This window comes from Schistocerca cancellata, chromosome 10 (assembly GCF_023864275.1).
Source record: "Schistocerca cancellata isolate TAMUIC-IGC-003103 chromosome 10, iqSchCanc2.1, whole genome shotgun sequence".
Lineage (NCBI taxonomy): Eukaryota > Metazoa > Arthropoda > Insecta > Orthoptera > Acrididae > Schistocerca > Schistocerca cancellata.
Genome location: NC_064635.1, coordinates 102,677,576 through 102,698,001, shown reverse-complemented (window position 1 = coordinate 102,698,001; position 20,426 = coordinate 102,677,576). Strand labels below are relative to the sequence as shown.

General features: G+C 43.2%; 1 protein-coding gene across 2 annotated transcripts in view; it reads left to right on the top strand.

The window, feature by feature from the left end:
* The window catches only part of LOC126106518 (syndecan-like), a 479,376-nt gene extending 461,162 nt beyond the window's left edge, over positions 1-18,214 (top strand). For both annotated transcript variants that reach the window (XM_049912846.1, XM_049912845.1), the window contains one exon: positions 14,900-18,214. In XM_049912846.1, coding sequence (XP_049768803.1) covers positions 14,900-14,968 — 69 coding nt within the window. In that variant the 3' untranslated portion in view covers positions 14,969-18,214. The remainder of the gene's footprint in view (positions 1-14,899) is intronic.
* Positions 18,215-20,426: the final 2,212 nt, after the last annotated feature.

The window sequence follows — 20,426 nt, the reverse complement described above, 5'->3', positions numbered from 1 at the left end:
GACAATGCAGGACCACACACGAGCGCAGCGATATCAGCAACAGTCCGACGCCTTGGGTTCGTAGCCGTCAATCGTCCTCCATACAGTGACGACTTGTCCCCATCAGAGTTTCATCTCTTTACAAACAACACCTTCGAGGAGTTCGCTTTGGTAGTGATGAAACGGTGCAAGCAGAGGTGACGTTGTTGTGGCCCCGTCAAGAAAGTCGAACACTCTACAGTGCTGTAGCAGCAAATTGGTCTCTCGTTGGGAGAAATGTGTCCGTCACTAGGGTGATTATATAGAGAAACAAATATGTAGACATGAAGAATACAGCTGTAGAATGTTAACAACGTTTGTTTATTTAAACCTCCAGTGACCACTGGAGGTACCCTCAACCATGTTCTGAAATAGTGTTTTGTATTCCACTAGACAGTTGCACAAGTTCCTTCAAAAAATCGTAACACAGCACATTTACACAGAAATGTCATACTAACAAACGTAAGTCCACCTGATGGAGGTTTAAACCTTTGAAACGCGTCATGGAGATAAATAAGCAGTGATTGGTAGCAGTAAATTTGTTTCATTTAATGTCAATAACTGTCACTGTAAAGCCTAACCTAAAATGTTCGCATTTAAACGTTTGTTTCATTTATAAATCTTTAACAGTTTTCACATAAAATTTCGGACGCATTTTCAGCACGCCCTCGTATTTACTCTCTCATAATGTCTAGGAAATTTCTAATACGATCAAAAACCTGATTTTTCGTCGTCGTCGTCGTTGTTGTTATTGTTTTTGAGCTGGTGGTGGTCTTCAGTCCAAAGACTGGTTTGACGCAGCTCTCCATGCTGCTCCATCCTGTGCAAGCCTCTTCAGCTACTGCAGTCTACATCCTTCTGAATCTGCTTATTGTATTAATCTCTTTGTCTCCCTCTACGACTTTTATCCTCCACACTTCTCTCCAGTATTAAACTGATGATCCCTTCATGTCTCCGAGTCTGTCGTATCAACTGACCCCTTCTTGTACGCAAGTTGTGCCGCAAATTTCTTGTCTCCCCAACTCTATTCAGTGCCTCCTCATTAGTTACGTAATCTTATGCTCGTTTTTATTTATTTTATTTATTTATTTATTGTTCCGTGGGACCAAATTAAGTATCCATGGTCATGGAACGAGTCAATACATGAAATTATAACACGATATTAGAAACAGATAAAATGAAATATAAAAAAACATATTCAGGTGACAAGTCGTAAGTTTAAATAAAGAAAATCAACAATGTAACACAGGAATTTGCTTAATTTTTTATCTCTTCCACGAGCTCCTCGACAGAATAGAAGGAGTGAGCCATGAGGAAACTCTTCAGTTTAGACTTAAAAGAGTTTGGGCTACTGCTAAGATTTTTGAGTTCTTGTGGTAGCTTATTGAAAATGGATGCAGCAGAATACTGCACTCCTTTCTGCACAAGAGTCAAGGAAGTGCAATCCACATGAAAGAAAATATATACTGTGAGGGCAATGTCAGAATTCCCAGACTATTGAATAGGGGTCAACAAGAGCTTCTCGAACTTACACCACATATAGCTCGAACAGCCCGTTCATGAGCCAAAAATACCCTTTTAGAATCAGAAGAATTACCCCAAAAAATAATACCATACGACATAAGCGTATGAAAATATGCGAAGTAGACTACTTTTCGTGTTGAAGTGTCACTTGTTTCAGATACTGTTCTAATGGTAAATAAAGCAGCATTTAGTTTCTGAACAAGATCCTGAACATGGGCTTTCCACAACAGCTTACTATCTATCCGAACGCCTAGGAACTTGAACTGTTCCGTCTCGCTTATAATATGCCCATTCTGTCTGATCAAAATATCGGTTCTTGTTGAATTGTGAGTTAGAAACTGTAAAAACTGAGTCTTACTGTGGTTTAGCATCGAATTATTTTCCACAAGCCACGAACTTATTTCATGAACTACATTATTTGATACTGTTTCAATATTACACACAAGATCCTTCACTACCAAGCTGGTGTCATCAGCAAACAGAAATATTTTTGAATCACCTGTAATACTAGAAAGCATATAATATATATAAATAAGAAACAGCAGTGGCCCCAGCACCGACCCTTGGGGAACGCCCCACTTAACAGTGCCCCATTGGGACTGAACATCACTACCACTCTCTTGTGATCATAAGGCCGTTGCAACATCCCTGAATATGGAAGTTAATAGGAATATAAAAAAAGGGAGGAAGGTTTATCCGTTTAGCAAGAGTAATAGAAGGCAGATTTCAGACTACCTAACAGATCAAAACTAAAATTTCTGTTCCGACACTGACAATGTTGAGTGTTTATGGAAAAAGTTCAGGTACGTGCCGAGTAAAACTGTGAGGGACGGGAAAAACCCATCGTGGTACAACAACAAAGTTAGGAAACTACTGCGAAAGCAAAGAGAGCTTCACTCCAAGTTTAAACGCAGCCAAAACCTCTGAGACAAACAGAAGCTAAACGATGTCAAAGTTAGCGTTAGGAGGGCTATGCGTGAAGCGTTCAGTGAATCGAAAGTAAAATACTAGGTACCGACTTGACAGAAAATCCTAGGAAGTTCTGGTCTTACGTTAAATCAGTAAGTGGATCGAAACAGCATGTCCAGACACTCCGGGATGATGATGGCATTGAAACAGAGGATGACAAGCGTAAAGCTGAAATATTAAACACCTTTTTCCAAAGCTGTTTCACAGAGGAAGACCGCATTGCAGTTCCTTCTTAAATCCTCGCACAAACGAAAAAATGGCTGACATCGAAATAAGTGTCCAAGGAATAGAAAAGCAATTGGAATCACTCAACAGAGGAAAGTCCACTGGACCTGACGGGATACCAATTCGATTCTACACAGAGTACGCGAAAGAACTTGCCCCCCTTCTAACAGCCGTGTACCGCAAGTCTCTAGAGGAACGGAAGGTTCCAAATGATTGGAAAAGAGCACAGGTAGTCCCAGTCTTCAAGAAGGGTCGTCGAGCAGATGCGCAAAGCTATAGACCTATATCTCTGACGTCGATCTGTTGTAGAATTTTAGAACATGTTTTTTGCTCGAGTATCATGTCCTTTTTGGAAACTCAGAATCTACTATGTAGGAATCAACATGGATTCCGGAAACAGCGATCGTGTGAGACCCAACTTGCTTTATTTGTTCATGAGACCCAGAAAATATTAGATACACGCTCCCAGGTAGATGCTATTTTTCTTGACTTCCGGAAGGCGTTCGATACAGTTCCGCACTGTCGCCTGATAAACAAAGTAAGAGCCTACGGAATATCAGACCAGCTGTGTGGCTGGATTGAAGAGTTTTTAGCAAACACAACACGGCATGTTGTTATCAACGGAGAGACGTCTACAGACGTTAAAGTAACCTCTGGCGTGCCACAGGGGAGTGTTATGGGACCATTGCTTTTCACAATATATATAAATGACCTAGTAGATAGTGTCGGAAGTTCCATACGACTTTCCGCGGATGATGCTGTAGTATACAGAGAAGTTGCAGCATTAGAAAATTGTAGCGAAATGCAGGAAGATCTGCAGCGGATAGGCACTTGGTGCAGGGAGTGGCAACTGACCCTTAACATAGACAAATGTAATGTATTGCGAATACATAGAAAGAAGGATCCTTTATTGTATGATTATATGATAGCGGAACAAACACTGGTAGCAGTTACTTCTGTAAAATATCTGGGAGTATGCGTGCGGAACGATTTGAAGTGGAATGATCATATAAAATTAATTGTTGGTAAGGCGGGTACCAGGTTGAGATTCATTGGGAGAGTCCTTAGAAAATGTAGTCCATCAACAAAGGAGGTGGCTTACAATACACTCGTTCGACCTATACTTGAGTATTGCTCGCCAGTGTGGGATCCGTACCAGATCGGGTTGACGGAGGAGATAGAGAAGATCCAAAGAAGAGCGGCGCGTTTCGTCACAGGGTTATTTGGTAACCGTGATAGCGTTACGGAGATGTTTTACAAACTCAAGTGGCAGACTCTGCAAGAGAGGCGCTCTGCATCGAGGTGTAGCTTGCTCGCCGGGTTTCGAGAGGGTGTGTTTCTGGATGAAGTATCGAATATATTGCTTCCCCCTACTTATACCTCCCGAGGAGATCACGAATGTAAAATTAGAGAGATTTGAGCGCGCACAGAGGCTTTCAGACAGTCGTTCTTCCCGCGAACCATACGCGACTGGAACAGGAAAGGGAGGTAATGACAGTGGCACGTAAAGTGCCCTCGGCCACACACCGTTGGGTGGCTTGCGGAGTATAAATGTAGATGTAGATGTAAATATTGCGGAGATTTACCTTCTGCTTTCTGTTCTTAAAGTAAGAGGCGAACCAATTGTAAGCTACTCCCGTTACTCCATAATGGTCCAACTTCTGCAGTAATATTTTGTTGTCAACACAGTCGAAAGCCTTCGTTAAATCAAAGAAAACACCTAGCGTTCGCAACCTTTTATTTAATCTGTCCAAAACCTCACAGAGAAAAGAGAATATAGCATTTTCAGTTGTTAAACCATTTCTAAAACCAAACTGAACATTTGACAGCAAATTATGTGAATTTAAATGCTCCAGTAACCTTGTATATACAACCTTCTCGATAACTTTAGCAAACACCGATGGCATAGAAATAGGTCTAAAATTGTCAACATTACCAGTGTCTCCCTTTTTATAAAGTGACTTCACTACCGAGTACTTTAATCGGTCAGGAAACCGACCACTCCTAAAGGAAAAGTTACAGATATGGCTAAGTACTGGGCTAACATACATAGAACAATACTTCAGTATTTTGCTAGATACCCCGTCATATCCATGAGAGTTCTTGGTCTTTAATGATTTAATTATTAACTCAATCTCCCTCTTGTCAGTATCATGGAGGAGCATTTCAGGTAACAGTCTCGGAACACTTTTTTCTAGGAGCGCTATATGATTCCCTGTTGCGACTAGGTTTCTATTTAGTTCACCTGCTATATTCAGAAAGTGATTATTAAATACTGTACATATATGCGACTTATTCCCACCACGCACTGATTCTATATCCTCGACCTGTCTCTGCAGACCAGCCACTTCCTTTACGAATGAACCATATGGTTTTAATTTTATCATGAGACTTAGCTATTCTATCTGCATACCACATACTTTTTGCCTTCCTAATAACATTTTTAAGCACCTTACAATACTGTTTGTAATGGGCTGCTGCATTTAGATTTTGACTGTTTCTAACGTTTTGATATAATTGCCACTTTGTTCTACAAGATATTCTTATCCCTCTAGTCAGCCACCCAGGCTGCCTGTTTGTGCTAGTACCCTGTTTTGAACGTTCTAACGGAAAGCAACTTTCGAAGAGCACGAGAAAAGTCTTGAGAAAAGCATTATGTTTATCGTCTACTGTATCAGCACTACAAACATCTTTCCACTCTTGTTCCTCGATAAGGTTTACAAAGGTCTCTACAGCAACTGGATTAGCTTTCCTAAACAGCTGATGACTATATTTAACACGTGTTGCAGCACAAAAATCTTTTAGAGTTAAAATTTGTGCATCATGATCTGAAAGGCCATTCACCTTTTTGCTAAAATGGTTCAAATGGCTCTGAGCATTATGGGACTTAACATCTGAGGTCATCAGTCCCCTAGAACTTAGAACTACGTAAACCTAACTAACCTAAGGACATCACACACATCCATGCCCGAGGCAGAATTCGAACCTGCGACCATAGCAGCTGCGCGGTTCCGGACTGAAGCGCCTAGAACCGCTCGGCCGCCGCGGCCGGCCCTTTTTGCTAACAGAATGCCCTTCTAGTAATGAAGAATGAACAAAAATGTTGTCTGTGTTGTTCTACTGTTCCCTTGCACTCTCATTGGAAAGAATACGGTTTGCATAAGATTATATGAATTAAGGAGGTCTACCAGCATCCTCTTCCTTGCGCAGTCACTTGTACAATTAATATTGAAGTCACCACATATAACTAACTTTTTGTATTTCCTCTAAAGTGAACCAAGAACCTCCTCTAGCTTTAGCAAAAATGTTGTGAAATCGGAAGTCTCGGGATCTATAAATAACAACAGTTAGAAGTTTAGCTCCATTAAATTTAACCACACCTGCACAACATTCAAACACCTTTTCAGTGCAGTACTTTGAAACATCAATGGACTCAAATGAGATGCCGTTTTTTACATACATGGCTGCTCCCCCACACCGCTAAGAGCTCCTCGAAAAGCTGCCAGCCAACCTGTATCCTGGTAAAGGAAGCCTCTGAATTATCTCCTTATTTAAGAAGTGTTCAGATATACCAATAATTTCAGAGTCAACATCTATAAGCAGTTCAGTAACTTTATCTTTAATACCTTGTATATTTCGATGAAATATACTAAATCCCTCATTACTCGGATACCTAAGCTTTGTCAAAAGTGATTCCTTTGTTAGAGAGCCTTTCATTAAGCAGGAATACCTATCAGCTGACTTCAATCTAAAAAAGGTGCAGCTCTAACACCCACTACAGCAGGAATTTTCCCATGAGTGATCCCACCAACCCCATCTATGCTGTCACCTATAAGCTTTGCCAACCTCCCATTCCCACCTATTTGATGTATTTTGTTCATTAGGCAACAGTGCAAAGCTGTATCTAACGTCTTCGGGAAGTCAGGGGACAAGTTATCAACCTGGGTGACAGAATATACTGCCTTGTGCGTCTCGTGGGCGGGACTTTATAGAGTGCTATCGAATTTACCTCTCCTTTTTATTCATTTAAGACTATTTGCTTTCGGTGGCTTTTTTGTTTTCCCCTGGGGACCGGCGGGAGGAAAGTTGCCTAATGAGAGGGAAGCCCATTATCTGTGCTGGCAGCACTAAGAGGATTGTCGCAACTCCGGCAGCTCCAGTACGCTCTCTGCGAAAAGGTAGGGGGGAGCATACCGGCGACCGCCTGCGGAAGAAGCAACTAAAACAGTGGCGGCCACATTCTGTCCTTGTCGTCTTTCCGACAGATTTCGGGTGACGCTGGAGGATAAAGCAGTAGCAGCAGCATTCCAAATGTTCTCGATGGGATTTAAGTTAGGGGACGGGCAGGGCAGTCCATTCGCCAAATATCCTCTCGTTCCAAGACATCCTCCACCATCACTGAACGATGCGGTTGCGCATTGATATACATAAAATGAAATCAGGACCGGATGAATCCCCTACAAGACTCACATGGGAAAGGAAGTGTCGCAATAATGTTGACTCCTGAGTGTACCACATTCAAAGATTTCGAGGTTAGTACGCCCACGCAACATTATCCCTCCCCACATCATAACTCTTGGACCACCGTAACGGTCACGGCCGACTATATTTAGCAATTATATACAACCGCTCGCGCACAGAATGTTCTGTACCTAAAGACTGGAAAATTGCTCAAGTTCGCAGCAATGGGTTGGGTTGGGTTGTTTTGGGGAAGGAGACCAGACAGCGAGGTCATCGGTCTCATCAGATTAGGGAAGGACGGGGAAGGAAGTCGGCCGTGCCCTTTGAAAGGAACCATCCCGGCATTTGCCTGGAGCGATTTAGGGAAATCACGGAAAACCTAAATCAGGATGGCCGGACGTCGCAGCAATACCCAAAAAGGGAATAGTAGCAATCCGCTGAATTACAGGTCCATATCACTAACGTCGATTTGCAGTAGGGTTTTGGAACATACACTGTGTTCGAACATTGCCCGACAGGGTAGCCGAGAGCGCTAATACGCTGCTTCCTGGACTCGGGTAGGCGCGGCGGCCCCGGATCGAATCCGCCCGGCGGACTAAAGCCGAGGGCCGGTGTGACGGCCAGCCTGGATGTGGTTTTTAGGCGGTTTTCCACATCCCACTAGGTGAATACCGGGCTGGTCCACACGTTCCGCCTCAGTTACACGACACACAGACATCTGCAACGCGTTCGCACTCTTCCACGGCTTACACTAGATGCAGACAGCTGGGGTACACTAATTCCGTCACAGGGGGTATGGAGTGCCAACAGGAAGGGCATCCAGCCACCCCTTAAAATTCACCATGCCACGTCCGTTTAACCATAACAGCAGACCCCGCAAGTCGGGATTAATGCTTGGAAAGATAGACTGTGTTCGAACATTATGAGTTACCTCGAAGAAAACGATTTATTGCACACAGCATGGATTCAGAAAATATCGTTCTTGTGAAAGACAACTAGCTCTTTATACTCACAAAGTAATGAGTCCTATCAACAGGGGACGTCAAATTGATTCCATATTTTTAGATTTACAGAAGGCTTTCGACACCAGTCCTAACAAGCTTCTCCTAACCAAACTGCATGCCTATGGGATACCGCCTCAGTTGTGCAATTGGATTCGTGGTTTCCTGTCAAAAAGGTGACAGTTCGTAGTATTTGACGGAAAATCATCGAGTAAAACAGACTTAATATCCAGAGTGCCCCAGGGAAGTATTATAGGCCCTGCATTGTCCCTGATCTGTATTAACGACATAGGAGACTGTCTCAGTAGCCGTCTTAGATTGTTTGGAGATGATGATGTCATTTACCGTCTTGTAATGTCATCAGGTGACAACCACGAATTGAAAAATAATTTAGATAAGATGTCTGTATGGCGCGAAAAGTGGCAATTCACCCTGAATAAAGAAAAGTGTGAAGTAAAGCTGTGAGGACGGGGCGTGAGTCGTGCTTCGGTAACTCAGATGGTAGAGCACTTCCCCGCGAAAGGCAAAGGTCCCGAGTTCGAGTCTCGGTCGGGCACACAGTTTTAATCTGCCAGGAAGTTTCATATCAGCGCACACCCCGCTGCAGAGTGAATTATCTCATTCTGGAAACATCCCCCAGGCTGTGGCTAAGCCATGTCTCCGCAGTATCCTTTCTTTCAGGAGTGCTAGTTCTGCAAGGTTCGCAGGAGAGCGTCTGTAAAGTTTGGAAGGTAGGAGACGAGATACTGGCAGAAGTACAGCTGTGAGGAGCGGGCGTGAGTCGTGCTTCGGTAGCTCAGTTGGTAGAAGACTTGCCCGCGAAAGGCAAAGGTCCCGAGTTCCAGTCTCGGTCGGGCAGACAGTTTTAATCTGCCAGGAAGTTTCATATCAGCGCACACTCCGCTGCAGAGTGAATTATCTCATTCTGGAAACATCCCCCAGGCTGTGGCTAAGCCATGTCTCCGCAGTATCCTTTCTTTCAGGAGTGCTAGTTCTGCAAGGTTCGCAGGAGGGCATCTGTAAAGTTTGGAAGGTAGGAGACGAGATACTGGCAGAAGTAGAGCTGTGAGGACGGGGCGTGAGTCGTGCTTCGGTAGCTCAGATGGTAGAGCACTTGCCCGCGAAAGGCAAAGGTCTCGAGTTCGAGTCTCGGTCGGGCATACAGTTTCAATCTGCCAGGAAGTTTCATATCAGCGCACACTCCGCTGCAGAGTGAAAATCTCATTCTGGAAAGTGTGAAGTATTTCGCATGAGTACTAAAAAAAATTCGCTAAATATCGATTACGCGATAATTCAATCACACAAATCTTAAGGCTGTAAATTCAACTAAATAGTTAGGGACTACAATTACAAATAACGCAAATTGGAATGGTCATATAGATAATGTTGTGGGTAGAGCGAACAAAAGACTGCGATTCACTGGCAGAACAGTTAGAAAGGTCTGCTAAATAGACTGCTTACACCGCACTTGTCCGCCCTATTCCGGAGTATTGCTGTACGATGTGGGATCCGCTTCACGTGGGACTGAGGGATGACATCGAAAAAGTTCAAAGAAGGACAGGTCGTTTTGTATTATCGCGAAATAGGGGAGATAGTGATCACCAGTTTTCTCCTCTGATTGCGAAAAAATTCTGTTGGCACCCACCTACATACGGAGAAATGATCGTCACGACAAAATAAGAGAAATCAGGACTCACACAGAATAATTTAAGTGCTCGTTTTTCCCACGCGCCGTTCGAGAGTGGAACGGTAGAGAGACAGCTCGAAGGTGGTTCATTTAACCCTCCGCCAGGCACTTTATTGTGAATAGCAGAGTAATCACGTATATGTAGATGCAGAAATTCCTGTGTCCATTACGTGTTCTCACCTCTCGCCGTATGAGGGTACGTCGAGCTTTGTCGAACAGAATCGTTTCGATAAATCAGGTTTTTGTATACGACAGTTATTGGCATACCCCGCCTAGTGCTGACATGGTCACGTGAGAGGCACTAATGTCCGATTCCCACTACAGAGCGGCGTGCGGCAACGGCAGCGGCAAGCGTTCTCTGCTGTGACGCGGCGGCTCGCGGAATTGGGGTTCCCACCAGGGAGCGGCAGGCGCTAACGGTAGCAAATGTTGGACCGCCACTGACGCATGGGGGCGGGACCCACTGAAATGCCCGGTGCATTTGATTAACGATACCGTGGACCTACAAGGAAGAAAGACGAAACTCGGTGAAGACATACCAGCTTTTTCATTTACTTTACGATGTACTCTTTCGCATACTTCATCATTCGTATTTTGTTACCATAAACAGATTTCATGATTACTGTTCATAACTGTTTACTCTCTCATTTAGAAAACAGATCGCCTCGCAACAGAAACTTATTGTTACTTTCTTAACAGCATTTAGTATTGCAAATTGCAATACTTAAACGCAATTTACTATAATGATAGTGCACTTCCTGTTATGTGGTAGTCATTTATTTACAACTGAAAATGTCTGACAGTTGGTCCTCAGCATTTGTTGTGTTAAGATCATGTATTTTAACCATTCTGTGAGTGTGAGCTATTGAAACTACCAATGAGGTAGTATCACAACACTCAACTCCATTTCTAAAAATACAGCCATGCGGTCTAGGGCCTAACTCCTCATAAAATGTTGTGCTAATATAAATTATTTTATTACTAACCAAATACATTTCGCATGCTGTGGTGCATGCATTAAATGTTGATAAGTCTCAATCGGTGGTTATCCCACGTCAGTCATTCTTGGACCGAGCGGGGTGGCGCAGTGGTTAGACACTGGACTCGCATTCGGGAGGACGACGGTTCAATCCCGCGTCCGGCCATCCTGATTTAGGTTTTCCGTGATTTCCCTAAATCACTCCAGGCAAATGCCGGGATGGTTCCTCTGAAAGGGCACGGCCGACTTCCTTCCCAATCCTTCCCTAATCCGATGAGACCGATGACCACGCTGTCTGGTCTCCTTCCCCAAACCAAGCAAGCAAGCAAGTCATTCTTGGCGAACTTTCCATGTTGAGAAACGCTGGAGCCCACATGCCACGCTGTGTGTCCCACGCCAGGTTACCTGGGCCTCTACCTGCAGCGACGGGTTAAACGTGTTGACCTCTCCTAATGGAATACCAGAGTATGTCCAAACTATAATATCCCTTTTGCCCTTACAGACTGGAAATTCCTTACCCCTTTTACACATAGTGATGTCCTGTCCTGCAGTATTTCAAAAAGGAACAGCCATAAAAGATTTCTAAACCAAATTTGAGGCTCATAGCTTAATATTCTTACTCGCAAGTGCATTCTACTAATCGTACCTCGCTGGAATTATTCAACACATTGGGAAATCACACTCAGTAGTTCTTTACCGACCATTTGTGTGGCTTGGAGCTTCTGTCCAAGCTACTTAGACCCACTCACCGTTCCACTGATACCAAACCACAGGCGCCGATTCAGTGGTGAGAACCTGGTAGAGTTTACAACACAATACCCGATTCCATCCAACTTGCCTATGAGTGCAACCAATTTTCCGGGTACTGTTGCACAAGGTTTCAATGCTGCCATTATCAAGTTTCATATTCGCAGCACTTGTATTATCATGGGCTTTCGAATGTCGTTAATAAAAGGATAGCATTCCAATTAGAAAAAAGCTTCAGTATCTCAACTGATACAAATTTTAGGGCCAGTAACTTTTCAATAAAATTACGTACCTCTCTGCAAACAATAGCTTTCCGAAAACCTCATTCCGGTACAGTCAACCGCTCACAAAATTGGAAGTACAAGTTTTAGGTGACTTACCCTAAATGTAATGATGGCGTCTCTTACTTTACACAAACCGTGGCGACATCAATAGCATGTACAAGATCGATAAAAAAGCATTCTGTCCTCAGGCCACAAGTGGCCCATCGGGACCATCCGACCGCCGTGTCATCCTCAGCGGATGATGCAGATAGGAGGGTCGTGTGGTCAGCACACCGCTCTCCTGGTCGTTATGATGGTTTTCTTTGACCGGAGCCGATACTATTCGGTCGAGTAGCTCCTCAATTGGCATCACGAGGCTGAGTGCACCCCGAAAAATGGCAACTGCGCATGGCCGCCCCAACGGTCACCCATCCAAGTGCCAGCCACACCCAATAGCGCTTAACTTCGGTGATCTGACGGGAACCGGTGTAGCCACTGCGGCAAGGCCGGTGCCACAAGATCGATAACTGAATAAATTAATAAAAATTCCCATGAATATTCGGATGAAATACATTGCCTGACCAAAAGTCGAAATACCCAGAAGGGGAGGACGAATGAAACTTGAAAAGTTCAGGGATAACAAAATCGAGTGAAATTTTCAATAAACTTCGCCGTATTGAGCCTACTTAGCAATATAAGTTGCACCCCCCCCCCCCCCCCCCCCTGGCATGCATGCATGCTCTGATTCATTTGGGAAGGGTGCCGTGAAGCCGTTCTGTTCTCTCCTGTGGCAAGCCAGCCCACAATTATTGTGACTAGCCCTTGATATCCTGGATACTACCACCCACTGAGCCAGAGGTCAGTTGAACTGGTCCAAAACATGTTCTATTAGACAAAAAATCTGGGGATCTTTCTGAGAGTACCCCAACATTATGCAGACAGTTCATGGAGACACATGCCACGTGTGAACCATCACTGCTCTGCTGATAAATGATACCACAATACTGTCCCACGAGTCGTAACGTGACATACCACCGTTCTGTGAAACTCAGTCACTGCCAACTGTGGCCTGAGGCTATTCTCGATGACAACGCACAACATAACTCAAGTAACACGGCTGTGCCTCTCAAAAATATTGGAATAAAGTCACCTCCACCAGGTCTCCTTCATTATCGCTGACAGTGATCGTCTGAGGTACATCAGCAGTCCATACTTTCGAGTCAGTACAACTCCGGCGAGATGTTCGTGGCAGTCTGCACATAGATCGGTAATTTCCTATTCCAGTTGCTGCTGCTCTCCGACCGCTTGTTCTCAGGTGGCAGATGTACAGGGTGTCCCAGCTATCTTGTCCACCCAAAATATCTCTGGAACAATAACAGCTACTGGAAAACGACTTTCACCGGTATCAATGTAGGGCTGGGGCCCATGAATGCACATATTTGGAAACATTCTAAAACGAAAGCATATGTGATTTTTAACACAAACTTACGTTTTTTTTAAATGGACCTCCTATATTTTTTCTTCAGCAATCCATAGCATGACAAAGCACATACACAATGGCGTTGATTGCTTCGCAATAATCCCATTACATCCCGAGATATTGAGACGCGAAGTTGACGCTTGAAACACCCGACATGCGCTGCTAGCGCACGTCCTGAGGCTCAGGCGTGAACCAGATGCTGCCCGTAATCGCGATGTGATTGACATGTGTAATCACACCTCCATACTTATCAAAAGGTCCGAAACGAATAATACGGTCTGCTGCCATCAACTCTCATAAGCACATAATGGTTTCCCTCTTGCACGTTTTATGTACCTACGTACACAATATGAACCAGTACCGATCGGTGTACACCTGTCAGGTTGTCTTATTTATCCTGCACACCCAAAATAAGGTTTATCTAATGCGTTATATGACCCATTGTGCCTGTCATGTTACAGAACCGCATCACCCCTAGCCTATGGGATAAGTACCTGCTGGAATGTACGACGTTATTGCAGGATGGCAGCAGACCGTATTATTCGTTTCGGACCTCTTGATAAGTATGGAAGTGTGATTACGCATGTCAATCACATCGCGATTACGGGCAGCATGGGGTTCACGCATGAGCCTCAGGACGTGCGCTAGCAGCGCATGTCGGGTGTTTCAAGCGTCAATTTCGCGTCTCAATATCTCGGGATGTAATGGGAATATTGCGATGCAATTAACGCCTTTGTGTATGTGCTTTGTCATGCTATGGATTGCCGAAGAAAAAATATAGGAGGTCCATTTAAAAAAAAATTAGTTTGTGTTAAAAAACACATACGCTTTCGTTTTAGAATGTTTCATGGGCCCCAGCCCTACATTGATACCGGTGAAAGTCGTTTTCCAATAGTTGTTATTGTTCCAGAGATATTTTGGGTGGACAAGATAGCTGGGACACCCTGTATATGTGAAGAGGTTACAATGTGCTCCATGCACAGTGCAGCGATCCTCCACTGTGGTGGTCAACATGGACGACCAAACCCTTGACGACAAATATGCCGGTACTCACAGTCCGATGCAGCCACTGGGCCACTTTCACAACCGAATGCACCTCAAATCTGCAAATTACACGATTCGACCACCATGAGGCCATTTTCAGTCTTTTCCGGGGGCTGTCAACACTGTTTCACAATAGTCGGCAGCATCTCCATGACGCTGTTCACACTCCATTATATCCGACCAGTCCTGATAACAGTACTGAACATGACCAAGACTAATGGACTGTGGAGGCTGACCTACTTGTCACACAGAATCGCAACTGTAATTCTTTACACACCCACTTGTGCTGTGTACATGTACAAATTTACATTTATATCCGACCATATCTTCTGTGGGTTCACCTTTTCAGTCAGGCAGCACATTAATATTGGCAATATTATCGTGATAATATCTCAAAATCATCTCTAAGATTATCCAAACTGAATATTATTCTTAAAAATGTGGTTGTACTCACAAATGACTCTTTTAATACTTGTCTTTTCTTTTCCTTTTTTGTCACAGAAGATGTCGAACGAGCTGCAGTCTGGCGACAAGGCAACACTGCTTCCTGACGGTTCAGAAGACGAGTAAAGAGCTACCTGCTGTCCCCAGCGTAATGGTCGGCAGGCTCCAGATGTGGCCTGCTATTGGTCGGTGGCCCACCAACTGCAAGGGAGGCGCAGCAGCTACCACGTTGCCACGTCTCCGCTGGAACTCTAGCTTCTGTTTTGGTCAGACTCACAGTTTACAGAAACCTCCCCAACCAGAAAGTGGTTCACCAAAGCTGCGGAGATCTGCCAAACGAGCAGGGTGCTTGCTGCTTCGTGGTTTTCGAGATGTTTCAGAACAGTTACGTTTGCTGATTATGACCAAACTGTTGCATCATAGTATTAACAGAAAAAGAACTGCTTCTTTGCTCTGCTTTATCATTCGAATAAGTCTTGAACCACGACTTATGCTGTGTAATCTCTCGTCAAGTTTCAGTGTTTACTGTAAATAATAATCCTGTTAAGCTTACAACAAAATATGGGCAGTTGAAATGTGATGAAGTGAATGGAGAAAAATGACATATCAGATCCCTCTGCATTGGAGGGAAATGTCAGTGAATGGAACAGATGTTTATCATTGTATTCACAGAGTTTTGTTGATGTTACATTCCAGTCTCCTTAATTTATAACAGTGTAATAAGTTTGTATTATGTATCTAGTCGTACTATAAAGACTTTCCACACACATATATGTGCAAGCAGTCATGTTTACTGTTTATGAAGAGAGAATTTTCATGCATTTTAATGGACTTTAAGTATCCTGAGAAAATAACCAGCTATGAAGGGCTACAGGGTAGTCCACAAATGTGGAACAACACTTCTAAAACCAAAATTTGTTGATAAATAGAAATTTAAAGTCAAGTAGTACAAGACATGTTTCTGCAGAGGGGGAGGGGGCACGTTCGAGGTTATGTTGACAATATGGGGATCATTTTGGAAATCACCATCTTGGATCCAACTTGTAGTTTTCAAAAGGAAAGGGGATCATGTCACATATCAAAATAGTAGGGTCTTTCATTTGAGTGTAGCTTTATTCAATCTTATAGAGAACGAGACACATGCCAGTACTAACACATGAAGGTTACAGAATGTTTTCGATGTGTTGTACAGCACGTTGTATGGTGGATGTTATTTGATTCGCTCATTGCTCATGGACTTAAAGTGACTTACTTACTTCACCCAATGGTATGTAGCATATTGGGCAACCAATTTCCTCCAGCAAACTAGATCATGTAATAGGCTACTAAGTCTTCAAATTTCAACCAGTTTATGTCTATACATTCAATAACCTTTGCAAAACTTCGTTTCCAAGTGTTACGAGGGCTTCCTCTACTTCTGTATCCACCTGTTGGTTTCCACAACAGTGTTGACTTGAGTATTTTTCCATCTTTCTCTCGTGAAATGTGCCCCACAAGCTTCAGCCTTCTCTCAGCAACGATTTTGTGGAGGCTGTGTGGACCACATCTTCTTAGCATGTCATTATTTGAAATGTGGTCGTGATAACTGATCTGCAAAATTCACCTCAAGCATCGTCGGTGGAAAACGTTGAGCTGACGTGCTGATTGCTGATTTTTCCAGATCTCACATTTGCATGTGGCCATCGGTACAATGAATAGAGGAGTAGTTTTGTGTGCACACTTACGGTGTAATTGCTATATGGCTCGCATTCATTGGAAGACTGTACAAGCTCTCCCATTTCTACTGATGATTTATGCATCTAAGTTCTCATTATTACAGATAAGGTTGCTGGGGTATGGAAATCGGTCAGTACCTTCTTTTTCGAGCTAAGATGTTATTGCAAAGCAGTTGAAGGGTCTCAGCTACCCTGCTCGCGTTTAGGGGGAATACCAAATGGACTAAGCTATGAATGTGAATTTGGACTGAGGGTGGAGGCATTCTAGGGCAGCCTGTGCAGTTATGCAAAGAGACTGTGCCGTAGTGCCGTAGCTGTTAGTGCATGTGCCTAGTGAGCAGCAGACCTGGGTTCGATGCCTGGTCTTGGTACAAATTTTCATTCATCACTTCCGTCTGCACAGATATGTCATAGATGTTTGAGGCCTGGAGAAAGCTCTGAAACCATATACTTCCATTTGATTATCGTCTGTTTCATTATAATTTGGGTTGACAGGTTTCCACTTTTTATGCACACTGTTTTTGTCTTATCAGCATTTATTTTTTTAGACCTGCAGAACTTGATAATCCAGCATGGTAGTCAATAGTTGTAAACTCTGTGGTATTTCATCAGAAAAATCCAGATCCGAAGGCCTTGATTCTTTATTCCAACGTATGCCCATGTGGAGTTGTCCACAGTTTCTCTTATTATGAAATCTGTGACTAATATGAAAAGGAATGGTGGCAAAAAAGCAGCAAGTGAACCAAAATTCTCCCTATTGATGTATGGCTGACTCCTGCAAGATTCGGCTGGACTTTCACTCTACAATACCAAAACAGCAGCTGACGATGCTTCATCCGTAGCCGTTTTTGATCTACAGTTTGTCAATTTTCCTGCGACAGAGCCACTTTCAAGGAATTTTGCAATAAGTTTCACTACCGCGCTGTGGATATTGGGCGTTCTGTCTGTGATGCGCTGGCTGAAATCCTATGCGATAACACGGGTACTCTTCTCTCGCGAAATCAGGAAGTTCTCAATGCGTTCAGTTTGTGTTAACGACATCGGTTTTCACGACACGCGTAAAGAAGGAACGTCAGTCATAACACGAGAAACAACAAATATGTGTACGTAGGAAAGACAGCATTGTTTTCCTCGTGTAATTGTCCACCCATTTGATATGTCACATGATCTTCTATCCATCTGATAATTATCAGTTGTACCCAAGATGGCGACTTCCAAAATGGTAGCCAGGTTTTCCCACTTTCCGTCAGCACACTACTTGACTATAAATTTCTATTTATTCGCTTGTTTTTGTTTTATAAATCTAGTTCCAGACATATGGGCCAGCCTGCGTAGTTGGCTGCGTGCCGAGTGAATACTGTACAAAACCTTAGACTAAGCCTATGCACTTAACAACTGAATGCACCCTGTGCCAGACTCACGCAGAGGAAAGCAACGCGGCACTAGCTGAGCACTTTAAAAAGACAAAATACTATATATATATTACAGCCTAACTTTTCCTTTAAGTTCATGCTTTTAGAGTGGTCTGACTGACAAATTTAGCTAACATCATGTAATGTACCACGCTGTTCTTTCCTCCTCTCATTGGATGATATATTCCTGCATATCTGATCTATTTATTCACCGAAAAAAATTAAAATTTTGTATTTGTTATGTTCTCATTGCCAATTCTTTGGGAAAGATGGACTATCTGACTCAGTAATGACTCGTTTCTCGACAGGGGAATGAAATTTTTCCTACTCCTAAATCCTTTCACACATACTTATTCACGTTTCCCAATAGATGAAACAGAACTGAAAACAGGGTTTTTTTCATTACAAGCTGTAGGTGTCAAAAGCCAGTCAAATGGGGATTTCAGATGGTAATCTATGTCCCTGCTGTTCAAAGAAATTAGTATTATGTGCGAGAACATCAAGAGCTGGAGATTGCTGCGTGGACAGAAAAGATGCTGACACTCATCATGTAGAAATAACGATTGCAAAAAAAGAAAGGAAACGTTAATAACACACCGATACAAACATCTCAACCTTTCAATGATGTAGGTAATTTCAGCAGGAGACGCAGGAGAGACACTATAGAAGCTATGAAGAAAATTGACCTCGATAAGAACATGAAACGCCATGGATTTGAGGCGAGATTGCGTCCTCATAAATGTGTAGTTCTGGAAGCTTGAATAGCTTGTGTTTTATTTTCAGCAATCCTGTTTTTTTTATACTAATTTTGACCAAATGTATTTTGCTTCCACATTTCATTGAAGGATGTTCAGTTGCCACAAATAAAGTGACCACACTACAACATGTTATATTTAGAGGGCTATTCTGTTCAATTTCTGTCCTAATGTACATACTCGAAACATTTTTTTATATCAAAACGTGTCTATTCATGCCTTGTGTTACTGCTACGTAAAACGTGTTCTGCATTGATATAGTTTCCCCCCTGTTGCTCACTGCAGTTTGTATCACACATAAACTGAAGCATGGAAGGGTTTAACGTCTCTTCAGCGTCGCGGTCATTAGAGACGAAGCACAAATTCGCACTGTTTCAAGGACGTGGAAGGAAATCGGCCGTGCTCTTTCAAGGGAACCATCCCGGAATTTGAGTAAAGTGATTTAGGTAAATCACGAAAAACACACACTGAGGTGACAAAAAGATGATGTAAACAAACTGACCTCTTGATTATGTCCGATAAATGTTCGATCGGATTCATGTCGAACGATCTGGGTGACCAAATCATTTGCTCGAATTGTCCAGAATGTTCTTTAAACCAACCGCGAACAACTGTGACCCGATTAAATGACTCATTGTCATCCATAAAAATTACATCGTTGTCTGGGAACATAAAGTCCATGAATGGTTGCAAATAGTCTCCAGACAGCCGAACAGAACCTCTTCCAGTCAATTATCGGTACAGCTGGATCAGAGAACCCAGTCCTTTCCATGTAAACACCGCCCCCACCATGATGGAGTCGTCACCAACATGTACAGTCACTTGTTGACAACTTGGGTTCATGGCTTCGTGGTGTCTGCGCCACACTCGAACCTTTTTTTTTTTTTTGGCTTCGTGGTGTCTGCGCCACACTCGAACTTCTTTTTTTTTTTTTGTCATCAGTCTACTGACTGGTTTGATGCGGCCCGTCACGAATTCCTTTCCTGTGCTAACCTCTTCATCTCAGAGTAGCACTTGCAACCTACGTCCTCAATTATTTGCTTGACGTATTCCAATCTCTGTCTTCCTCTACAGTTTTTGCCTTCTACAGCACCCTCTAGTACCATCATGGAAGTCATTCCCTCATGTCTTAGCAGATGTCCTATCATCCTGTCCCTTCTCCTTATCAGTGTTTTCCACATATTCCTTTCCTCTCCGATTCTGCGTAGAACCTCCTCATTCCTTACCTTATCAGTCCACCTAATTTTCAACATTCGTCTATAGCACCACATCTCAAACGCTTCGATTCTCTTCTGTTCCGGTTTTCCCACAATCCACGTTTCACTACCATACAATGATGTACTCCAGACGTACATCCTCAGAAATTTCTTCCTCAAATTAAGGCCGGTATTTGATATTAGTAGACTTCTCTTGGCCAGAAATGCCTTTTTTGCCATAGCGAGTCTGCTTTTGATGTCCTCCTTGCTCCGTCCGTCATTGGTTATTTTACTGCCTAGGTAGCAGAATTCCTTAACTTCATTGACTTCGTGACCATCAATCCTGATGTTAAGTTTCTCGCTGTTCTCATTTCTACTACTTCTCATTACCTTCGTCTTTCTCCGATTTACTCTCAAACCATACTGTGTACTCATTAGACTGTTCATTCCGTTCAGCAGATCATTTAATTCTTCTTCACTTTCACTCACGACAGCAATGTCATCAG